The sequence below is a fragment of the Crocodylus siamensis genome, chromosome 4 (genome assembly GCF_052110815.1).
Source record: "Crocodylus siamensis isolate JL-2025a chromosome 4, ASM5211081v1, whole genome shotgun sequence".
NCBI lineage: Eukaryota > Metazoa > Chordata > Crocodylia > Crocodylidae > Crocodylus > Crocodylus siamensis.
In genome coordinates this window covers 116,413,031-116,436,851 of record NC_143398.1, presented here as the reverse complement: position 1 = coordinate 116,436,851, position 23,821 = coordinate 116,413,031, and the positions used below count along the sequence as shown (strand labels likewise).

The 23,821-nt window shown below is 42.1% G+C and overlaps 1 protein-coding gene across 8 annotated transcripts in view; it reads left to right on the top strand.

Annotated features, from left to right (window-relative positions):
* Positions 1–23,821, top strand: part of RERG (RAS like estrogen regulated growth inhibitor) — a 162,614-nt gene that overhangs the window by 113,284 nt on the left and 25,509 nt on the right. For all 8 annotated transcript variants that reach the window (XM_090043521.1, XM_090043525.1, XM_090043522.1 and 5 more), the window contains one exon: positions 23,495–23,551. In XM_090043521.1, coding sequence (XP_089899647.1) covers positions 23,495–23,551 — 57 coding nt within the window. The remainder of the gene's footprint in view (positions 1–23,494; positions 23,552–23,821) is intronic.

Sequence of the window (23,821 nt, the reverse complement as noted above, 5' to 3'; positions counted from 1 at the left end):
TCTTTCGTTTTTCTGTTTATTAAGCTATGTGTTGTCTTTAGCAATTAGCATAGCTTGAATAAAAAGATCTGCTGGAATGGCTGATGTGTGGTAACTGGCTTAATGAGACTAATGAAAGGCAGGTGAATGGCAGGAATGACATATTTTACCAATTTCTAAAATATATGTTTCAGGACTAAAGCTACCAACAGATTACACAGAAGAAGTCAAAATAAGGGTTCTCTCTTACATCTCCAACTTACAGTGACAGTGACCTAAGTCTGGTTTCAGAGGCACACTTTCTGGAATGTATCTAATTAGTTGTGCAGTGCATAAGCAAGCAGATGGACATGTTGAATGCTTTCTTGATTCTGAAGCCTCTTCAACATGCATGGTATATGATGAGTTGCATCACAATGGTAGCTTGAAACTGAGGATCCCTATTGCAGTTGAAGTGTAGTGTTGGTGATCCTACTGAAATCAGATATTTCATACATCAGCTAAAGCAGAAGCAAGCCAGCATCTTGGATTCTCACAACTCATTATGTGGGTAAATTAATTGGAAGAGACTATACTGAATCTCTGCTTCAGAATAGCTCCCACTGAGGATGCTTCAATTCTGAAATAAATGCGTTTTGGTTTTAGTGTAATCAGCTTTGGAAGTTCTTTAAATCAATGCCGCCACGCCCCCCTCCCCCCGCAAAGAAGGATGCTCATATGGTTGTTCAAACCCTATCTTAACAAGAAATAATTTGCAAGTAAAGACAAACCCCAAGAACCTTGAATAGTAAAGCATGGTCAGTCTTAAAATTAGTATCTGGTGAAGGTATTTGTATACTTTGGCACTCGTAAGGGATGGTGCAGGGTACTGCTCTTTGAATGAGGGAAGGTGGGAGATTAAAAATGCTATCCCTCTGCAATGCAGGAACGCAATGTATAAGGGAGGATCTTAACCATCATGTTTCCTGCTATGGCAGACACCATCTGCTAGGTCTCACTTTCTTCATGTCAAGTTTTGGGGGCAGGCTATGTGCTTAAGAACACTCTTGACTGCTTAAACATTCCTACAAGCCTTCACTAAAGTCTCCCTCTAACTTAGGTTTTGGATCAGGCCACAGCTGAGGAAGAAGCATTCAATATCAAGTGAAGCCATAAATTCATGGCTGGGTCAAGCAATGACAGGATACTTCCCAGCTGTTGAACAGTTTAGGAGCCTAGTAGAAAATTGCCTCTTGATGTGTTGAAATCCTCTAGGGACAGTTTTTGTGGGACTTAACATCCTTCGCCCTGCCTGATAAATTTTCTTACCAAATATGGGGAGAGGGTATTTCTTCTGTTTTCTGTCGGTTATTACACTTTCAGTTAGAGCATTTAATCTAATAGAGTGACAGTAGGCTGTAGTAGATGCCTTACAACCTCCCTATTCCCCCTCCCCAAGCCCCATTACATTTCCTAATAAGGGTATGTTCAAGTTTTTTTGGTTTTTTGGTTGTTTTTTTTACACGCACACACCCTTTTTAGGATAGTGGATTCTTTGTGATTTCTTGCCCTTTCTGGCAATTACTCTGGTTTACATTTTCACAAACAGGGCAAGGAGTAAAAAGAACCCTGCTCAGACTATGCAGTGAAGAGAACAGGGGACTGACTACTAGACTGATTCTTTCCCAGACAAAGTTGTAAGAAAGCAGACCAGGAAGGGAAGGACAGAGGAATTGAATGAGTGCCCAAGCTGCTCCAAACAATGAGGTGAAATAAAAAGTTTTAAAGTTTGAAGTTTTAAAAAGGTGAGAAGCAGAGCTGGAATTGTGACTGTCTGGGTCAGAGTGTGTTCCCCGATCTACGTGTACTATCTGTCTTTAGATACATATCCACAAGGGGGTTACCTACCCTCTATCACCATAATACCTAAATGCTTCAAACCCATCCCTGAACGCAACTACTTTAAGAATGGGTTGGTAATATCCACCAGCATACAGAATGATAGACAACAGTGAAAGGAGGGAAAATATTAACTTCCTCTTATAAAATTGGCAGAGGATCTTAAATGTCCACTTAGAACAGACAGGAACTTTATTTTGAAAGTCTCATCCAAAAGGAATGATGAAAATCCCATTGCTTAGGTAACTTTAAACTGGAGAAGCTAGTGCATGTCATAATGAAAACAAAAATCCTAAATGAATTAGGGAATTTACCATACGTAGTTTCTGTGAGACTGATTCTTTCGCCATTCCTCAATGACTAGAATCCTACTATCCAGAAAGTACCATGAAGGACCACTTGTAGAGTAAGATATAACTTATCATGGGTAAATGCATCAGAACCTGTTCCTTAGATATAATTTCAATAGCAATGTAACTTAAAGCAGAAGAGCACCCCTTAAAGTGTAATGCAGGGGTTCTTAATCTTCAGCCTGTGGGCCACATCTAGCCTGTGGAGCTATGTCATCTGGGCCATGGGACTCCCCACAGGTCCAGAAATTTCGTGGTGAGGGTGCAGTGGCCCCCCATACCAAATTTCCAAACTCATGGGGAGCCCCAGGAGCTGCATGTTGGATCCAGCACCCAATCCCAGTGCATAGCGCGAGGCGGTGGTGGCACTGAGCCCCATAGCCCAATCCCAGTGTAGAAGGGGTGAAAAGGAGTGGTGCTGGACCCCCAGGACCCTATCCTAGCATGCAGGTGGTGGAAGAGGTTGGTGTTGGGCCACTGGAATCCAGTTCCTGCCCACAGGGTAGGAGGAAGCAATCCTAGCCCTTCAGGGCCCAATCCTGGCATACAGGGGTCAGGTAAGGGTGGTGCCGGACCCCTCGGGCCCAAACCCAGCATGTGGGACAGGGAGGATGTGGTGCTAGGTGCCAGGGCCTGATCCAACCCACAGACAGGCTTTGCCCCATTCATCTGGCCTGCAGGGCCAAAAGGTTGAACACCACTGGTCTAATCCATTCTACGGGTTTTCTAGCACGTGATGAACTTCATAAATTAAGTTGTATTAATCCTCAGAGGTTCAGTGCTCAGATAAACCCGAGATTTTACAACATTCTTTAACCACTACTGTGCTTTTCATTTTGTTTGAAGGCATACGTTATTTATTTAACTGAATGCTCTTAACTGTTGAAAATGAAAGCAGGCTTTAATGTCCAAGAGCTTTACCATTTAAATTTAGATCATGGTTTTCATGTCTTACCTCACTTTAAAGTTTACTCTGTGAACAGTTCCTAGGATAGCATCTCCAGATCCCAAGCTTGCTTCTAATAATAGTGCTCGCTTTACTACTGACACAACATCAGTGCCTACAGTGGTTGTTGTAGACTAAGATTATAGTTGTTCATCTTGTTTAGCTCTTTTTAGAAATGAATTTAAGTGAATAGAGTGCTGTTACTAGTACATGGAGCTTATGTAAACAGCTAACAGCTCTCTGGAGTCTGAAGTCTTCTGTTTATCTACAGTACAGACAGAGTATTTTCACCACAGGGGTGGGCAAAATATGGCCCGTGGGCCAGATCCAGCCCACCAAGGTGTTCTTTCCAGTCTGAAGCGGATCCCTTGGCCCCGCCTGGCCAGGCACGGGGGGGCAACCTGGGCTGTGATCCCACCACGCCCAGGCATGCAGCAGGATGGGGGTGGCATGGCATCTGGACTCTGCTTCCCAGCAGCCTCTGCAGTGGTGGCTCCTTCCAGCTTGCACCACTAGTGTCTCCACCACTGATGGACCTGGCCTCACTGCCTGGGTACCCCAGCCTGTCTGCCCCGCACCTACTTCCTGGGGGGCACAGCTGGTTGGGTGGGGTCTCCATGGAGACCAGCTGAGACCACCACAGACCGGGTGTGCTCACCCAGGCAAATGGGACGGGACCACAGGTAGGTGGGGAGTGGCACCCTAGAGTGGAACAAAGAAGCAGGGGCCGGTGCTGGGGCAGAGCCATGATCTGCTCCCAGCACGTCCCTGCCATGCAGGAAGTAGATTGTGGCTCTGTCCTGGGCCTCAGTTCCACACTGTCATGGCCTTGCCATCCTGGCTTCTGTCTGTCCATCTTGCTCCCAGATGCTGCTGTCAGCCTGCCTGTGGCCCCATTTCATCCACCTGGCCAAGCACATCCTGCTTGTGAGGGTCCCCACTGGTCTGTATGGAGACCCCCACCTCTCTGCTTCATCCAGGGCCCCTGGCAGTGGGTGTGGGGCAGATTGGCCTGGGCTAGGTTGGGTCAATTGACACCCTTGACCTGGCCTTCTGTGCCAGGTTGGGTCAGCACCCCACCCCTCAGCCCCAACAGCTCACCAAAATTCCTAAAGTGTTTCTTCAGCCAAAATAATTGCCCATCCCTGTCTTACCAGGATGCTGCTATTTACCATATTTACTCCAATGTAAGACCACCTCCCATAATTAGATTCTATATATGAATTTTTTTATCATTTTCCAGGTAAATAGTCTTATTGTTGGAAGTTTGCCTTGAATTTGTCCCCCTTCCCTCTACAGCGAGGAAGATGAATCTGGGAGATCAGGTAGCACCGTTGCTCTCTGACTACCCCCCACCCCTGCAGCTTCTTCCTTCCCACCTTACTGTTAGACCCCGCTGTTCCTAAGCACATGGAAGTGAGAAACAAATCTTAAAACATTGACCTTGAAATAAATGCACCTGTAGCAACTTGCATACAGGAAAATTATTACAGGTGCCCATAGACTTAGTCATATTTAATACATTTTACTTTTTTTTTAATCTGCTGCAAGTTTTAGCTCAGGAACTTCATAGACACGCATTTAAGGGTCACCTGGCTAGGGCTGCTGCCCCCCTGCCAGGCAGACCCACCTGCACTCCAGAGCAGGGTTTCCCACCCCCACCCCCACCCCCTTTTCAGCCAGCTGGAGCAGTAATAGTGCTCTGGCTGGGGAGGAGTGGGGTGGGGCCAATTCTAGTGGGCTGGAACAGACAGCGCAGCCAAGCCCAAGGCTGCAAAGCAGGCTGATATGTGCTGGGGGACTGTGAGTTAACTTACACCAGGAAGGAGTAGGAAGAGCACAGCCCTGGGAAAAATAGTTGAGCTTTCCCAACACTGGTGCCACACTCAGTGAGAGAGTGCATACAGGCATTTGAGAGAGCAAGTTGACTTGTTTCTGATCTAAGTTAGTTCACCTCCTCAGGTAATCTAATTTAGATCAGACCTGCCATTTTTTGCCTGGTTTAATCCCCATCAGTGCCTGCACAGATGGACACATAGATCGACCTCACCTGAAATAAGCTGATCTAAATGTAACAGCTATACGTACCCAAAACAAGGTCTTCCATCAAAAACCTGACTAAAAACAATGTATTGTAAGGGACTGTGCCTTGCCTTCTTAACTCTTACCATCAACACAGCTCTAAAAATACCTACACAAATCATTTGGATTGTGTCTTCATACGCAGAAGTCACCATACACATCATTCTGACATCATTTTGTTGTTTCTCTGGGGCTTAAAAGAAAGGTCCCCATCTGGTGCAAACAACATCTCTCTCCCCACACTACACTAATCTAACTTGTTTTAGTCTTCAGTCAAAGTCTAAATATGTGTGCGTGTGGTTGCCTTTTAGAGGTCAGAATTTTTTATGGTATCTTTTAGCCTTTTCTTCTGAGCATGATATTTGTGTCCCATATTTTAAAAACTACAACAGACTTCCTTGCTCTGTTTCACTTGCAGTCTTAGACATACATAGCCTGCAGCATTTGAAACCAGCTTGGCTTTTATTATTGAACATGTCCTGTGTGTGTGTTTCTTTGTATGGAGGACCTTTGCATGGAAATAAGATCTTTGTTTCTTAAGAGTTCCTCTGCCCTTGCTGCTCTCTCTTCCTCTCCCACTCTCTGAATCCTGTGTGTGACAGTAATGTTGTTTACTGTGGAAACCATTATATTACAAACAGAGGATATTCGGCTTCCAGGTGGTAAACAAGCAGCAGGAGCAGATGTCCTAATAGTAAACAACAGCAGCAAAATATAAAGACAAAGTATGTGAGCAGCCTGCAAAGTGCTTATCAGTTTACCAGCAGGTTTTGGAAGTGGTTTTAAGAAAATATAGCAATAATAAATAATGAAAGTCATCTGAATGCTGCTGTGGCCTATGTCAGTCGCTCCACTGTATGTGTTTGTCCACTGCACTCTCCATTAATGATTTTGGGAACCTCTCCAGTTGCAGTGTTCATATAGCTGGCTGTAGCCCGTCAGAGAGACCAAAGAGGCCAGTGTTAAACACATATTTATATGATCTGCTTCTAAACCTCCATTTAGCCAAGAGACTGATATGAAAAGACCCAACTGTACAGTTAGAATCAAATAAGTCCCAAAATGCTATTTATACACATTTTCTATGAAAGGTAAGAAAAGTCATTGTAGCGTTTACCAAGTTTATATGTTTATAAATCTGATCTCTTAAAAGATCAGACTTACAAAAAGGGGATAGTAAAATCCAAGTAATTTTTCCCCACATTCTTCCATACAAGACAGGTAGTAAGTGAAAATGCATACCAGACTAGCTTCTGGCTTCTTTACTTTTCATTCCATCCAGGAAGAGCACACACCAACTGCTGAAACTTCCTTAGCCTGACGAAGGGTTTTTTGAACCCGAAAGCTTGCTTAATAATTGTTTTCCAACTATTTAAGTTGGTGTAATAAAAGATATCACACAAAGAACCTTGTCTGCCGATGCCCTTACACCAACACGGCTACAACCTACACCCCTAAAGAAGGTGAAAGTTTTTTTCCTTTCCCCTTTCTGATCAAAGAAAGGCCCAATCCCTGCCCCTTCCTCCCCACCCCAGCCTGCCTTTCCGCCTTGTCTTGTGGGGAGAGAAGCACCAGAGTACTTCCTGCCTGCTGTGCAGGGTCTGAGCTCAGCTGGGAATGGGGACAAGGGCAGCACGATGGACAGGGTTCCCCCACCCTGCACTGTGACCAGGCCAGGTGGGAGAAGCTCTTCAGGAATTCTCCAGATGCCCTGTCACTGCTGTCCCATTGCCAACTGAAGTCAGCTCCTACTCAGCCCAGCTGGCTCTTGAACTTCCCTGCCCCACAACAGGAAGGGGAAGGGAGGGGAGTATTTTTACCTGCCCTTTGACCAGGGGATCCCACAGTGTAGTCTGACTGCACTGGTTGGGCAGAGGAGGCTGCAAGCAAGGGATACTGCTACTGCTGCAGTATGGGATGCTTCTTCCACACCCTGCTTTGGGAAATCCTGGATCTGCCCCTGCCTGTGAACACAGGGGAGTGGATTTGATGGCCTAGGAGGCCTCTTGCAGTCTTATGATCCTAGCAACAGAAACCACCTTTCTCCTGATAACTCGGCATTGCTTTGTCTGACTGCAGCCAAAGCCAGGAAACATGCATTTGCAAAAAACAAGATAAAAATATTACCTGTTCCCAAATCACAAAATACATTTCAGGACAGTTCAATTCTTTGTTGGAAACCAGCTCATCTTTCCCTTTTATCATTCAATGGTTTGACAACTAAAGTTGTGGAGAATATAAGTTATCAAGGATCAGATTGGGAAGAGAAAGTAGTGTTAATCTCAGAATTAGACTACAATGCGGAATACGAACACTGGTGATCCTGTTGAAATGAAATAAGTACCAATGCTGGCATTTACATTTTTGCCCTTAGGTTTCAGAGTCAGTACTTCCACTGAGCTAAATTGGAGCAACCACAGTACCACTCCAAGCCAGTGCTTTTGGTTTATGTCTCTGCAGACTTTGTAATACAGTAACACATCATGGTCCATTCAGCAAGTTATTTTCATTGAAGTTAGAAAAGTATGGTGTAATCTTGCATTAAGACTGAGGGCCAAACCTACAAGTGGCTGATTATCTTTAGGGGTGGTCCATCCTTGAAGGACACTCAAATATTTTAAAGGATGCTTAAATTCTGCAGATACTGATGGAGCGAAGCAGAAAAAACTTGTGTGGCATACTACTTCCTACCACTTTAATAATGCACAAGAATGCAAGTGTGATTACAAACATAAAACTCCATTTCTAAACATCTTGGATTTCATTGTGCTTTTTAGGACAGTGAAGAACAAGGGGGGATGTGAGTAAGCTACTGCATCCCAGGAGACTTTGTATTTAAGAAATACCCCTCTGCGTCACAATTCATTTTCAGTTTCTCTGTTGCTTCAGGGAAAATGTCTTCAGTGTGGGAATGCTGGAATACCAGACCTACCAGCTACCCAAGAATAGCTTCACTATTGGTAGAATCATAGTTAAAAGAGCTCCTACCTCATACTTCTCAATATAGATGAAAGGGTGTGGAACTAGAATGGCTGTTCTCATCCAGGCTTTCATAACTGCACTATGAAACAGTGTGGGCATAACAGGCTGTGTTAATTTACATACACTAAGGATCCCCTGATTAGTTTCAGGTCAATCCAAGAATTTAGGATCCACTTAGGTGGAGCAAAACTAATTAAAAATGGTTATTGTTGCTGTTTTACCCAACATGCCTTGAGGTTTGGCCAAGATTTAACATTTTTATTTTTGGGGTAAGTCAAAAGTTTCCAATGGAAAAAGAAAAATCTGTTTTCTGACCTGCTTTACTCAGTACCTTAAGAAAAAAAAAACTTAGGTCCAGAAAATGGTATGCCATTCATCTAGAAAAGCAGCAGTTGTATTTAAGAGAGGCAAGGACTTTTGTGAATGATATCTTTTATTGGACCAACTGCACAATTGAGATCAGACCTAAGTCTTGAGTCTGTCTCAACCGTGCGGGCGGTCCAAGGAAGGATATCCACAAAAATCTCTGCCGCTTTCATTTCCTGACCCATCATGGCTATTGCATCACTCCAGCACTATCAAAACAACTGTATTTGTAAATCCTCATTTTAAACTCACTTCTTTATCCAAACAGACCCACACACTCACATGCCCACATATACAAGCATTTGGAGGTGTCAACATTAACTGTGTTTTGGAATATCATGTGTGTTAGTAATACCAGACCAGAAAGTTTAATCTGCTCAGAGAAGTGACATAGCAAGATATACAAAAAGTCAAGAGCGGAGGGAATGATAGAAGCCTTAACATTACATTCTATGTTTTTAAATGCTCAGAATCACTAGATCCCTCAGCGTAGTTATTTATCTTTTGTATTAAGAACTCTGTAAGCTAAACCACTTTATTTTAGAACAGCACATTATAGGTTAGATAATATTGAGTTAAGTTATATCTCTTCTGTTCTCATATTTTATGCACAGAAACCTTTATTAAAAAACACCTTGTAGGGGAGAAGGCAACAGGTTGGACTATCATTGCAAAAGCAACCTATTTAGTAGAGATGGAACGAAATACTGTTTTCCTGTCTGTTTTATGAAATAGATACATTCTTTCATGTTGATTAATATATACTTTTAAAAGATTTTTAAAAGATAATTCATTTATCCTGAAGCTACCACCATATTAGTAGGATAAGAGACACTTTTACTTATTAGTATTAGAGTATGATAAGAACCAGAAGTTTTCACCAGTAGGTCTTGTGTATATTTCCAGCCTCTTAAACATTTAATAAAGAAATTGTTAGACCCCGACTCCATGCAGTGCCCAATGACTAGGGAGATGACAATCCAATTGCTCATGGATCCTGTTACTCATTAGCCAGAGCAAGCAGGGAGCAAACACCAGCACACATTGCTTGCAACAGCTTTATTCAGAATGGAGACAGCTTCGGACAAAGGTCCCTCACAGACGCACAGCCCGTGAACCAGGGGAGCTGCATTTGAACAATAGTTATTTCCATATTTATACACTTTGGTTCATGCTCATTACCATTGATTCCACCCTCACTCCTCCTTTGTTCCAGACATATCTCCTCCCCTTTTAAGCTCTACCTGTTTACTGTTTGTTTCATTAGCATGGAATTGCCTATACATTTCACTCATTTACATGTCTCTCTGCTAAGAGCGCATGTGTAAGACTTTGACCCCGGCTTCCTTCAGTCACCTGCTGGTTCTTTCTGGTGTCTTGCTGACTTCAGCACCATCTCCAAGGTCTTGCTTCTGCTTTATCTCCTGACGATAGCCGCATCTTGTTCTTCTCACATCATATATTCTACACACTACCCCATTGTTAGGAAACCGCTTGCCTAAGTGTTTGCAATGTTACTTTTAATATATCATTCTGCCTTGTGGTCAGCAGCTCTGCTGAAACACAGAAAAAAGCCTTTATTCAGCTGCAAATCCACTGCTTCCCAAGATCCAAATACTGTCGCCCTAACAGAAGTGTATGTTAATAGCTGTAGCCTTATCTTTAACACAGCTGCAGGTAGGTTGGGGTTCAGAATGATACTTTGATGTGCTTGTAGGACCTGCAGAGATGTACCCTGCTTGCCATTTCCTTCCCAGCCTTCCTTTCCCTCCAGTCTCTCACCTACCTTGCCTTTGATGTTGTTAATGGGGAGGAGTCCTTGAAAGGCAGTAGTCATCTCATGAGGTAGCCACATCTGGGGCCTTTTTGTCTTCGCATGGTGCTTCCCCTTTAAGGGGATACCCCTGTAGGTTTCTGAGGCACGTGTTGGGGTCTCAGCTGTCACAGCCTTGGCCCTTTTTCCTTCTGGCCATGCCCTTCCCCAGGGGCCTGCAGTTCAAGACTTCAGTCTTTGGGGTTCAGCCTTGCCCTGACAACAGCCCCACTTTTCTGGGGTTCACTTGTATCTCAGTAACCTTTGTCCCTCTGCCCTAGGGCCTAGACCCTTGGTGCTTACTGCAAGTGGAATGCACTAAAGCACCCCTGCCCATGGCCTCCTTCACCCCTATAGCAACAATCTGGTCCTCCAGTATTTAAACACAACATAAACACCACCACAATGGCTGTGAAACAAAATCCTCCAAACCCTGGGTTAATACTTTTCTGTAAGCTAGGAGTTTCCTTTGGCTGCTGCTTCTAAGCTCTCTGGAACTGCTCAAACACCTGCCAGCCTGCCTTATGTGGCAGTCTTACACAGGAGCTCCTTTCCCTGCAGCTTGCAGGGCCACCTGCCCTTTCCAGCTCAGGGATGGGGCTTATATTCCTCAGCCCAGTCCCCTTTCAGCCACCTGACCGGTCCTTCTCAGCCCTCTTTCCCCAGGGCCAGGAACACCTCATTAGCTGCCTCATCCTTAGTCCTTTACCTACTCAGACCTTCCTGGTAACAGGTAGGGGTTCCCTGTTACAGTGTAATGGTGGAAAAATGCTTTGTTCTCCCCCTACCGTTGCGTCTTTCACCATTTTCTGCAAGTATTAGTTTAATACTGCTTCCATCCACATTAGTGGGAGTTTTATTATAAATTTCAATAGGAATAGATACACATCACTGCTGTGCTTTAGAAACTCCAATATGTCTTTCTCTTTCCTTTTTTAATTAAGTGTCTCTTTCTTGGAGCTATGAAAGCATTGTACTATATCCTGATGCAGTGCTATCTTCACGAGTCTGGAGACAAGAGTCTAGTTGTACGAAAATGTTTATCCACTAGAGAAAAGGATGAGCTTATTATATGAAAAGGAAGAGCATCTTTTAATAACTGAGTAAATAACTTCTAGCTAGGCTTTTTCATTGAGAAAGCTCCCAAATTGATTTATGTCGATCACTTTACCCAGCATTAAAATATAGACACTTTTGGGAAGAAATGCAAACATCATTTACTACTGCACAGAAACAATGCGCAACACTAAGAAAGGAAGCAGAGAGAATTGAAATTAAAGGACAAATTTAAATAGGCAGCATATAAATGCCCTTTCTAGAATTTGGCCATGGATCTTGTTAATGAACAAGGGTACCATGACTTTACATTTCATTTGAAACAGCACAGTGCCCAGCACTCTTCAAGGACAGTGGTTCACCACTGACTCCAAGGAGAGCAATTGTCAACATACCACAGCACTTCTGGCATTTCTAAAGTCCCACCATCCAAATGCTTGCCATCAGGTAAATTTAGGGATGCACTTGTTGTACAAAGCTACCAAAATTAGAATTTCAGCCATTTCAAAACTTGGAAGCACTTGGATGTGGAATATTGGTTTGCTCAGAATCACAGACCATCTGTGACATTAAAAGGGTGATCTGAGGTTAAGATTCTAGTCTCCTTGTGTCCCACCAAGAAACGAGGGATGATTGGATTTGGTTCCATCTCTAGTTTGGAGATTCAAGGTCAAGGAAATTACAGCCCAAATTGATGCAGCTTGGAAAAGTCCTTAGGTTGTGCTAACTAACATGATTCTCCTGGGAAGAAAGAGCGGTACATCAACCCAAACATAACCTATATGCATGTATTATTAATGATATCAGTGCAATGTATATATATATTCCTGTAGCCTCAGTCAGAAGTGGAGATCTCATTACCCTGATTCTGTAAAAACATAGAGGTAGAAACAGCCTGTGCTTGAAGATTACAAGTCTAATGCTGTAAAAAATCCAAAATGTATATGTTTTGCATCAAATTAATAGTTTTTCTTCCTTTTTTTCCATTGTTCCCATCTGCTTAGGGCCATTTAAGTCCTCTTTTTGTTTATACAAGAGTGTCAACCCTCAACATCAGAACTAACTACAGCATATGTCCTGAAAGACACTGAAATACAGAGAAAATGCTTGCTTTCATCTGTCATCACTATTGATTATCTCAGTCAAAGTTTGAGTTAGCTGAAAGGTTGTCAGAATCAAATCAATCCAAAGTTACGAATAATGGGAAAGATATAATCATTCTTTGTTTACAGGCTAGTCAGCGATTTTTCAACTGGCACCCAAGGCTGCAGGGTGCCACCCAATGTCAGGTGTGCAAACATGATTCACAAGATAAACCAAGAGAATTCAGGTATGACTCTTTAGTATTCAAAACTAAGTGGTCTCTTTGCATTATCTGCAAGAGTTAAGTTGCTCTATTATTTTCCCATAGTCAAAAAAACAAGTGAAAGCTAAGAGCTGGCATTTTTCCAAGGGGTCCCTTGTGTCTAATGAGGGGTGCTTTAATTGTAAAAAGGGGTGTCTTGAAACTAAAAAGGTTGAGAACCACTGGATTAGTGTAACCAAGGGCATAATTTAGCCCTCTGTATTTAAACGTCATATGGAATTTTCTCCTAAAAGACTTTCATTTAAAAAAATAAAGAACATTCCTCTGTAGCATTGGTTTTAAACAGCCTTTCCTTGGATTGGATGCAATACCTTTAAACAGCATATCACAATGCCACAATATTTTGCAACCACCATCCAGAATTTGCCATCTGCTGCAAGTCGAATCAAATTCCGATATGTATGGGGCCACTAAAAGGAAAAATAATAGATGAATCCTGTAAGAAAACTATACATTCTTAAGAATAAGTCACTTCTTTGTGGAAATGTCTTTTGATCATAACAACAGCTGTTTTTAGCCACTTTAGCTTCTCTTACCAAATATAGTTTACTGATTAGCATGTCATGGTAATAAGAATAGGCATGCTGGTTTTTTAAATAATGTGGCTACTTTAAGGTCCTGTTTATGGCTTGAAATCCTTGCCTAACATTTCACTTTGGAAAACTATTAATTTTGTTAGTGTAATTTTAAACTATGGTCTCTCTCTCTCTTTTTTAATATAACTCTGCTTCCATTTTGTCTCCTCACAAAAAGCTCTGCTTGTATTAGTTTGTAAAATAATAAGTTTACAAAGACATATATTCAGGCAGATTGGAAATTTAACAAGAGCCAGAGCATTTATTTGTCACTTAATCCCAACAAGGATCTAAGTAAGACCTGGTGGTTTAATATAATGTTCCAAAAGATATAGGCTGAGATTTTTAAAGCTGAGTAAAGGACTCCACACAAATCCCATTGAAGTTAATTTGTTATGGCATCTAAAAATCTCAGGTGCCAAATTAACTCCTGGTATAATTTCATTACATTCAGTACAATCTGAGGTTGTATTTGACAGACAGTCAAATTTTTTCCAAGAAAAACTTCTAAGGTAAGAGACTTACAATAGAGTGAATGAACCTTATGGGACACATTTTCATCTCACTTAAATCCCAGAACACAAAATTGACTTGAAAGAAGTTGAAGGAATTGAAGGAAGGCAGAATTTGACTCCTTTAATCTTCTTTTAGCTGAGATATTAACATTGATTCCCTTAATATGATTGTTGTGTCTCTAAAAGGTGCTATGGAGATTCAAATTCTGATCTGAGTTTCTGTACTTTCAAGTCTGTAAGTTGAAACATTTCACAAGTAGTAAAATGCTCTGGAAAATGAGCCTAAGTGTTCTTTGTGGAGAAAGTGATCTGTGAAATTCATTGCTATTAGGGTTCAGGTTGAGCCCAAGTCTTGCAACATTCCAGAATTATTATAAAATGTATCTCTTTCTGCAGTCTTAACAGGTGAGATTTGGTTGAAGCCCCTGGTAAAAGTGACTACCTAGACTGAATGTATCATTAACAATGGATTTTGTTTTGAAGAGACAGGGAGGAGATACTGGGTCTTTTTCTGAAAAGAACTGATATTCGTCTAAATGTGTACATAAGAACATAGTACTGGAAAGGACCTCCTAGCTCGATGGTGCTCAACCACTCAGACTCACAGCCCACATGAATGGCACAAGGCCAGTCTGTGGGCTGGATCCTTTGCAGGGTCAGTGAGTGGGGTTAGGCTATGCATGCCTAGATCGGGCACAGTGCTGTCTCAGCCTAGCCACACATGACCTGGTCTGGCCCTACTTGCCCAAATCAGACCTCACCCTGACCCCACACATCCAAATCAGGCCTCACACCACCCCAGTCTGCATACCCAAAATAGGTATCTTGCCACTCCAGTCCCACATATCCAGTACAGTGAACAGGACCACACCATCTGGCCAGTTGGGCTCCCTACGATCTGGAAACTTGGAATTAGAAGAGCGGCAATTAATGCTGCCACCACTTCCCCGCCATCAAATTTCTGGACCTGCAGGGAACTTGACAGGTAAGATGACATGACTCCATGGACCAGGGATTGAGCACCTTTGTCCAAGCTCAGTGAGTCCTATGTCTTGCTATCACAAGTAACCATGTCATATGATACCTTTCATAAACTGCTCTATATGCAGTGAAATCTGATTAGATTCTGTGGTAACAGATGCTTTTCAATGGTGGTAAGAACAAGAAATATGCCGTTGTGTCAATAAACCACATAGTTCAGGGCATAGGATGGTAAGCATAGATGTACTGCCTTCCCCAGACATATCAATCATTGACAGTGCCAGTGACAGCAATCTGAACTTACTGCCTTGATCTTGGGTAGAAACACAGGGTTTGATAGACCTGAGTCTTCTGTTGGCAGGAGCTGTTTTACTAAAATAAGTGATGTAATTTTAGCAATGTAAGAGCCCAGTGTAAATAAAATGTTTTAACAATAATACCTCTGTCCTAGAGGGATCATCTCTGTGGGAGGCAGCATGACCCAGTGAACTTGTCTCTGGCCTCATGTCAGGATGCTGGGGTTCTATTCCCAGCTCTATTATTGAATTGCCATGGCCAAGACAAAATTGTCATTTTGTTACAATAATGTCTGCAGGGTATCTGACAATGGAGCCCCACTGTGCTGGGCACTGTATGCATCATATAACAAGAAATGGCCCCCCATTCCAAAGAAATTACAACCTAAACAGACAAGAGTCACAGATTTTAAAAACTGAGTTTTCCTATCCATAAAATGGAAAAGCAAAATGAGATGAATTGCAGTGCTCTCTTGGGTAGGTACACAGGAGCAAGAAGTGATCAATCTGAAACACCTTGAACAGAAGCAGATTGGCCCTTGTTTTGTTCTGGTTCTGTCAAAGATACAGCTGCCCATGGGAAGGGATTGGTCTGCCCACCTTCTGCCATTCAGACCATTCAAAATGGCTGCCCTGTGTGGAGCAGATGTCTGCAGTATCATATTGGATGCACAAAAAATTCACACAGTAGAAGCTCTCTAATAATACATGCCACCTGAAGCAGGTACCCCTCCGACTTAGTGCCATTCTGCCCTCAACTCCAACTTTTTATAAATTGTAGTAGTGAAACCCATATCTAGGCTTTAATACCAACAGTGGTAAGCAGGTGAGTTGCTAAATCTCCGTCTTCCTGCTGGGACTGCCAGCAAGCAAAACTAATGACCATCTGGTCCTTCATCTGGCAACTTTCTTCCTACCTTCCTTCTGTGCATTCTGTTTCCTCCTGAATGTATTACTATCTATTGTTTCTAGAGTATCAGAGGCCAGGGTGGAAATGCATAAAACCCACTTTATGTTATTTGCCTGGAACTTATATTAATCTATAATCCTTTATGCTTCAGCTCCCTTCTGTGGAGTGAAACCCCTCTCTTTGTTTTCAGTGGAACTAATGTTGCTGTCTCTTGTTGCCCCTGGGGTTTGAAAACATGGTAGTGGCATTTAGTAATAATTCTCTGCTGAGGTGGTTGATTTTCCTCCTACACCATGATCTTTGAAGTCAATTCTAGACAGCTAAACTCTTTCCCTTCCTTCCAAATGGCCTTTCTTTGAGTCCACACCTCATCCTCATCTTCCCAGATTTCAGCTGCCTGACCAACTTCCCTCCTGACCCCTTATTATCTCCTATCTGAATCAGAGACACTTCTGTTTCTGTATAAGTGACCCCTGTCAATACAGAAATGGAAGTTGTCTTCATGAGAAAGCAAGCAAATAGATTCCCTAATTCCTGACCCTTGTCTTTATGAACCACTCCAAACCAAGACAAGGACTTCAGCACAAGCTGTTACAATTTGTCACTGCTTCTGCTGACAAGCTCAGTAATGGTGCTGTGACAGGAAAGCAAGTATCCAATTCTAAATGTTATTTTCAACATAGGATTGCAGAAGTCAGACAGGTAAAAGAAGCTGCCACCTAACATAAATCAAACACAAATCTTTCAACTGCTCACAGGGGTGTAATAGATAACAGTTATTACCAGTGACCTCAGCAACAACTCCCTTACTCAGCTGAATAAACAGAAGGGACACCAGTGCTTAGTGTTGTTACCCTGCCTTTCTCTCACTGCATAGTATTATACCGATCACATCCTATGCTTCAGCTGAGATTATACAAACACGTGGTGAAAGGCTGCTGCTGGCCACCTATGATTATGCATCTCATGAGAACTTATCAGGCATAGCACTGTGCTGCACTAATGCCTCTGCAATGAAAGCTGCATCTAGCTTTTCCTTTTGACAGGATTGTTTATATGTATGTGGAGTTTTCTGTCTGAAAAAATCAGAAGTGGTTAAGAAGGTTAGGACTAGAGCTATGTGGAATCTAACTTTGGAAATTCAAAGAGATTGAAATTTGCTCTCTTCAGAGTTCACTGAGCTTCCATAAAACTATTCAGTCTTTTGTGTAAGATTTTCCACATCAGCAAAACCTTCCTGGGAGTATGAAATGCATGCCACTTTCTCAATATCTATAAAAACTTCATGGCATCTTTTCACAGAGTATTTTGAATTCCAGGATGGATTGGTGGGACCTGATCACAAGCTATTAGTACTGGATCCATGACTGAGCAAATGCATTCATCTAATATGCTACAGGTTTCATAGAAATTGTTTTGAATTTCTTCATCTGAAAATAAATGTTGAAGTTGGGATGCATTCTAGAAATTTATCAGGAAAACCCTGGCCACATGTTATTTTTACAGTCCAAACCATACATTCTGGAAAAAGAAAATCCTAAGAATGAAATGCTGCTGTAATGTAGCTAAGACTTCTAAAACAAAACAAGAAAACAAGGCCTACTGTTCAGTGCAGTTATATCAGTGTGAAAATGATTATATTCAGGTATAACTTGTTCCAGTACAGTAAAGTGAAAGATGCTGTATCAGTGTAAAGCGTTCTATTTTTATGCACCTAAATCTACATTACAGCTATTATGTTAGTTAATAGGAAAAATCATGTTCTTTGCTAACTTAGTTATACAGGTATAACTTATCTAGGGAAGACAGGCAAGGGGACAAAAGGAGGAGGTGTCACCCTACATATAAAGGAATTGTATGTGTGTTCTGTTGTGCAATACGAAGCGGGAGGCAGGCCTATGAAAAGCTCTAGGTAAAGGTTGGAAGGGAGAGCAGCAATGGGGATGTCATGGTAGGCATCTGTTGGAGGTCACCAAAACAGGAGGAAGAGTGGGCAAGACCTCCTTTAAACAGCTGGGAGATGTTTCCAAATTGCAGGACCTGGCTCTCATAGAAGACCTTAATTACCATCACATCCACTGGAAGGGAAATACAGCAATTCACAGGCAATTGAGAAAATTCTTGGAGCATATTGGAGATAACTCTTTTTATATAGATGGCAAACAGGCCAAACAAGAAAGAAGTTCATCTGAACTTGCTGGTCACAAACAAGGAGGAATTGGTGAAATGTACTTTGGATGACAGTGACCACAAAATGATAGAGTTCAGGATCCTAAGGGAAGGAAGAAAGAGCAAAAGAATAAAGACACTGAACCTTAAAAAAAAAAAAAAAAAAAAGCAGACTTTAACAAACTCAGGAATGGGCAGGATCTCAGGGAGGCCAGTCTGAGGGGAAAAGAAGTCCAGGAGAGCTGGCTGTACTTTAAGGAATCTATATTAAGGATATAGAAGTAAGCTGTCTTGCTGCAATGGAAGAATAAGAAGTGCAACAGGAAACTGAACTGGCTAGACAGCAATCTCTTCAATGAGTTAAAACACAAAAAGGAATCCTATAAAGAGTGGAAACTTGGTCATAATACTAGGTAAGCATATAAGAGTATGTCACAGGCATGAAGAAATCATAGATCCCTTTTGGAATGCAGAAGGCAACCTAGTCATGTTTGATGAGGAAAAGGCTGAAGTACTGAATGCTTTTTTTTACTTCAGTCCTGGATGATTGGAAGAGGGCAAATATAGTGCCCATCTTTAAGGTGGGTGGGGAGGGGAAGAGGATCTGGAGAATTGCAGACTAGTCAGTTTGACCTCAGATGTGGTATCTGGAAGGACTGTGGAACAGGTCCTCAAAGAATCTATTTTGAAGCCCCTTGAGGAAAACAAGGTGATAAGGAGCAGTCAGCATGGATTCACGAAAAGCAAATCATACCTGATCAACTTGATCTCCATCTATGATAAGGTGACAGGCTCTGTGGTTGGGGGAGAGCAATGGATATGATATACCTTGACTTCAGCAAAGCTTCTGTCACTGTCGCCCATGACTTTCTCATTAACAAACTAAAGATATATAGACTAGACAAAAGTACCATGAGTTTAATACATAACTGTTGGATCATTGTCTTCAATGGGTACTCATGAATTGCTCAGTTGGGAGGAAGTATTAAGTGGGGTTCCCCAGAGGTCTGTCCTGGGTCTAGTATTTTTAACATCTTTCTTGATAATTTGAATGGTAGGGTTGAGTGCACATTTAGCAGACACTGTATGGAGTTTCAGGCACTCTGGAGTACAGGGCTAGGATCCGGAATGACCTGAATAAGCCCAAGAAATGGTCTGCAGTCAATCAGATGAGGTTCAACCAAGACAGTGCAAAGTCCTGCACTTGGGATGGAATAATTGTATGCACAAATACAGACTGGCTTAGCTGCAGTACTACAGAGAAGGACTTGGGGGTTACATTGAAAAAAAACACTCCAAAAATGCTTAACAGAATGTAGGGTGTATTAGCAGGAGTGTCACTTACAAATGAAGGGCAGTGATTCTTCTGCTCTGTTCAGCACTGGTGATGCCTTGCCTGGAGTACTGTGTCCAGTTTTAAGCCCCACACATCAAGAATAATGTGGACAGATTAGAAACAATCCAGTGTGAGCAACAAAAATGATTGGTGGCGTTGGAAACAAAATTTATGATGAAAGACTGAGAGTTAGGTTTATTTAGTTTGGAGGGAGATTTGATAACAGTCTTCAGCTACCCAAAGGGAGATTACAGAGAGGATGGAGATAAAGGGACAGGACTAGGAGTGATGGCCTCAAGCTGCAGCAGAGGGATTTAGATTGGAAATTAGGAGGAACTTTCCACTATGGTCAAGCGTTGGAACAGGCTACCTAGAGAAGCTGTGGATGCTCCATCCCTGGAAATCTTTGAGAGCAGGATGGACAGACACTTGGGGCATTTTTACATGTACTCTGGGGTGTTGGGGGTGGGGTGGGGGGCTTTTTAATTAGAGCAGCTCTCAGGAGTCACTCTAATTAAAATGCCCGCAGTGTTTCATGTATTCAGCATCCCACATTTCAAAATAGTGGTGGGAAAACTTTAACTAAAGCTCGTTTGATGAGCTTTAGTTAAAGTGCCCTTGCCACTATTTTGAAATTCAGGGAAGCTGAATACACAAGACACTGCATCACACTGGAGCATTCCGATTACAATGCTCCAGCAGACTCAGTTAATTGACGATTAATTAAGTCTGCTCCTACACGTTCTAATCAGAATGCGTTGGAGCATATGTATAGGTGCACTTGGCTGGGAAGGTTTAGTCAGGGATGATCCTGCGTGGAGAGGGGGAATGAACTAGATGACCTCCTGAAGTCCCTTTTGGCCCTACTTTCCTTTGATCAGGCCTAAGAAATGAAGTAGTCAGAAGTCTCAAAAGGTACTTTTGAGATGTTAATCTTAATCTAAAACGTTTCCCCTACATATTTAAATGTGGTCTCTCACTTGCAGCTGACTTCTTTCATCAAACCATAAAAACTTTGGCTTGGAAAATTAATCTGGCCTGAAAACTGTAATGTGAACTTTGGAAGACAAAGAATATTTCTATGAAGATAAAAAGATAACATAATTAAAATATGTAGGTCATTCCAGCTTAACTTGTTTGAATTTGGATTTTGTCTAATGCTCTCATTTTTTCTTAGAAAAGTCTTGTTACTCCTGCTCCAAACATGTCTTCAAAGCTCAGGGTCTGTCTATATTCAAAAAAATAATAGACTGTTTAAAGTTATTCACTGTTTGTGTTTTGCATAGTTTTGATGCCAAACCTACTCTTGTGCATAGAGGTTTAAATTTTATTGCTTATTGGTATCTTTTGGAATAGGATTATAAAATGTAATGCTGTGCTGCCATATGACTTACTGCAACTTGGAAACACTATAACGTGATCATCTTAGTTAAGAGTCAGCAGAGCTCTTTTTACAGCTAAAATAGTGGTGACCTGTGTTTTCATGGCTAAAGCAACAGCATAATTATCCCAGCTCCGGGAGCGTGTAGTTTATTATGGAGAGGGTACTACAGTTGGTATGTGTATTCAATATTTTAGACTTCTATGTATAGAACCACATGTGCAAAACATTCCTTTCTTTAACATTTTATTTGCTTGAGCTTAATCTACACCCAACTCAAATCTTTTTATATTTATACAATTAGGCAGGATTAGGCAAAAGCATATGGTACATAAGCATCAAGACTGCTCTTGAATGAAAATTAACATGACACATCTAATGCTAATGCAATATATTCATTCCAGGGTTAACTTGTAGATCTGCAATTTCATTAATTAAATTGGTTATACCATTAGCTTTAAACTGGTTGCTTTGGATGAAATGTAGACAAGATAAAGTGGGTAAATTATTGCAGGGGAAGACTATTGAGAATTGCTCGGTTTCAGAGGAAACAGCAGACTATTCATCAGATTAATGAATAAAACATCCAGGTTAAGATTTTCAAAAAGAACTACCTAATTCTTTTGAGTGGCTCGGGGATTTTTGGTTTTTGAGTGCGTAACTTGAAATGTAAAGGTGCTTTAGGGTCTCATGTTTTAGAGAATGAGGCACTCCAGAACATCTGGAGGAAAACATCTCAAAAGCAGATGCAGAGGAATGCCTCAGAGCAACCTCCCTGCTGAATTCTAGGTTTAGCATCTGCAAGTGGGAAGAGTGAGCATGTTGTGGAGTGCGGGGGGAGGAATGTGACCCTGGCAAAGGGGTGTGGTGCACACATACCTTGAAACAATTTTAAATTGGCATAAAAATAACTAGTAAGTTTTGAAAGTCCACATCCTTTGTTCCAAATGCTGCAGATATTCAGTAGGTAACTTATTTATTAGTGTGTATTTCTGAAAAAGTTATAAGCTATTGGAAAAAGAAAGAACAACATTATGGAGTCCCATCTCAACCTTGTCTAGAACATTTACACTGCAGTCTGAAACAATGGGGCAATGAGCAATTACGGCCTGTATACCGTATTTACTCAAATTTAAGATGACCTTCAAATTATTAGATTGTAGACACAGAAAATTATACAATTGTTTTAATTTTCTGTGTCTAGAATCTAGTTATTGGAGGACTGTCATAAATTCATCCCTTTCTTGCTGCAGGAAAAGCAGTGGCTGGAGAAGACAGGCAGCCTGCCTCCTACCCCAGGTCCCCCATGCCTGCCTCCCTTATGCTCATTCCCCCCCAGTGCCTTCCCCCTGTTACTACTTGTTCTGCTTTTACGCTGGCCTCCATCCCCCTTACTTTTGCAGCTGCTCTTGCTCTGTCTCTGCTGGGGGCCTGGAGCATCCAGCCAGGCCAGGCAGTAGCAGCAGCTTTGATTTCAGCCTTGAGCCCCAGTCAGAGTCAGGGCTGGATCTGCAGCAATTCCCCTGCCACTCTACAAACCCCTTCCCCCTGCTCTGTGCATCCCTTTTCCCATGCTCCCCCTTTCCCCATGCCCATTCCCTGTGGTCCTGTCACTTCTCTTCTGCTGCACCCCTTCCCCACACTCCCCTTGCTCTGCATGTCCCTTCATCCATGGTCCCCTGCCACCCCTTCCCTGTGCTTTCCCCAGCACTGCATACCCATTCCCTGTGCTCCCCCTCCACTGAAACCCCTTCACTGGGTTACCCCCTGCACCCCACACCCTTTCCCTGCACTCCCTCGACATCACCTGCCCCTTTCCCATGCACCCCTACATGCCACATGAGCCACCCTGGCCCCTTCTGGATCTGTAGCAGCTGCTTGTCTGTCCCATACTCAAATATAAGATGAGAGGGGTTTTTTTCTTTGTGTTGAACAGGGGGAAAAACCTCATCTTATAGTCGAGTAAATACAGTATATATTTTTAAGTCTTTTTTGAGGGCTTTAAGTAGGGCTTAAATTGTGCACAAGCCTGGATTTGGACCTTTGAGCAAAGGCAGATTAACTTGTGGAATTCAGTGCCACAAGGTGTTGTGGAGACTGATAGCTTAAACCAGGTCAAAAGGGTATTCATGGAGGGAAGATCCATCAGTAAGTATTGAACATGGCAGACACAGGTGCAGCCTCTGAATCAAAACTTCCTAAACCTCTGAATGCTGGTAGCTGCAGGGGGAGAGGAGCATGTGTGTGCTTGCATGTGTGGACACAAAGTTCTGGACATGCCCTGTTTACCCTCTCTCTCAACCATCACTCTGCCATTCAGAGGGACAAGGTACTGAGACAGATGAACCTTTGGCCCTAATCTAGTAAAGGATAGCTTTTTATGTTTGTATGCACTCACAGGTAAGTTAATGAATAAATTGCTTTGTGAATCTAACAGCAAAAAAGTCCCACCCCTGTAAAAAGAACACGTTGGTAATGTTAAGAATTTAATCTGAATGTTTTTGTTTCCCCAGCTCTTGTTGTACGCTTCCTGACCAAGCGGTTCATCTGGGAGTATGACCCTACTCTAGGTAAGTTACATTTTATTCTAAAGGCTTAAAACCAAATGCCACAAATGCTGGCATTATTGAAGTCAAGGCAAGTCATTTAGTAAAGGTACAAAAACTCAGTCTTCCTTTTGTATTTGATGTTAAAAGGTTTCTCTGACGTATTTATAGCTAGAATGAACCACAAGCTAAGATGGCAGAATCAAGGAATAGAAATGCATTCAAGCAAAAGCTAGATAAATATGTGGTGGAAAATTCTGCCCTTCTTGAAGTTGAAGGGAAGCTTGCCATTGA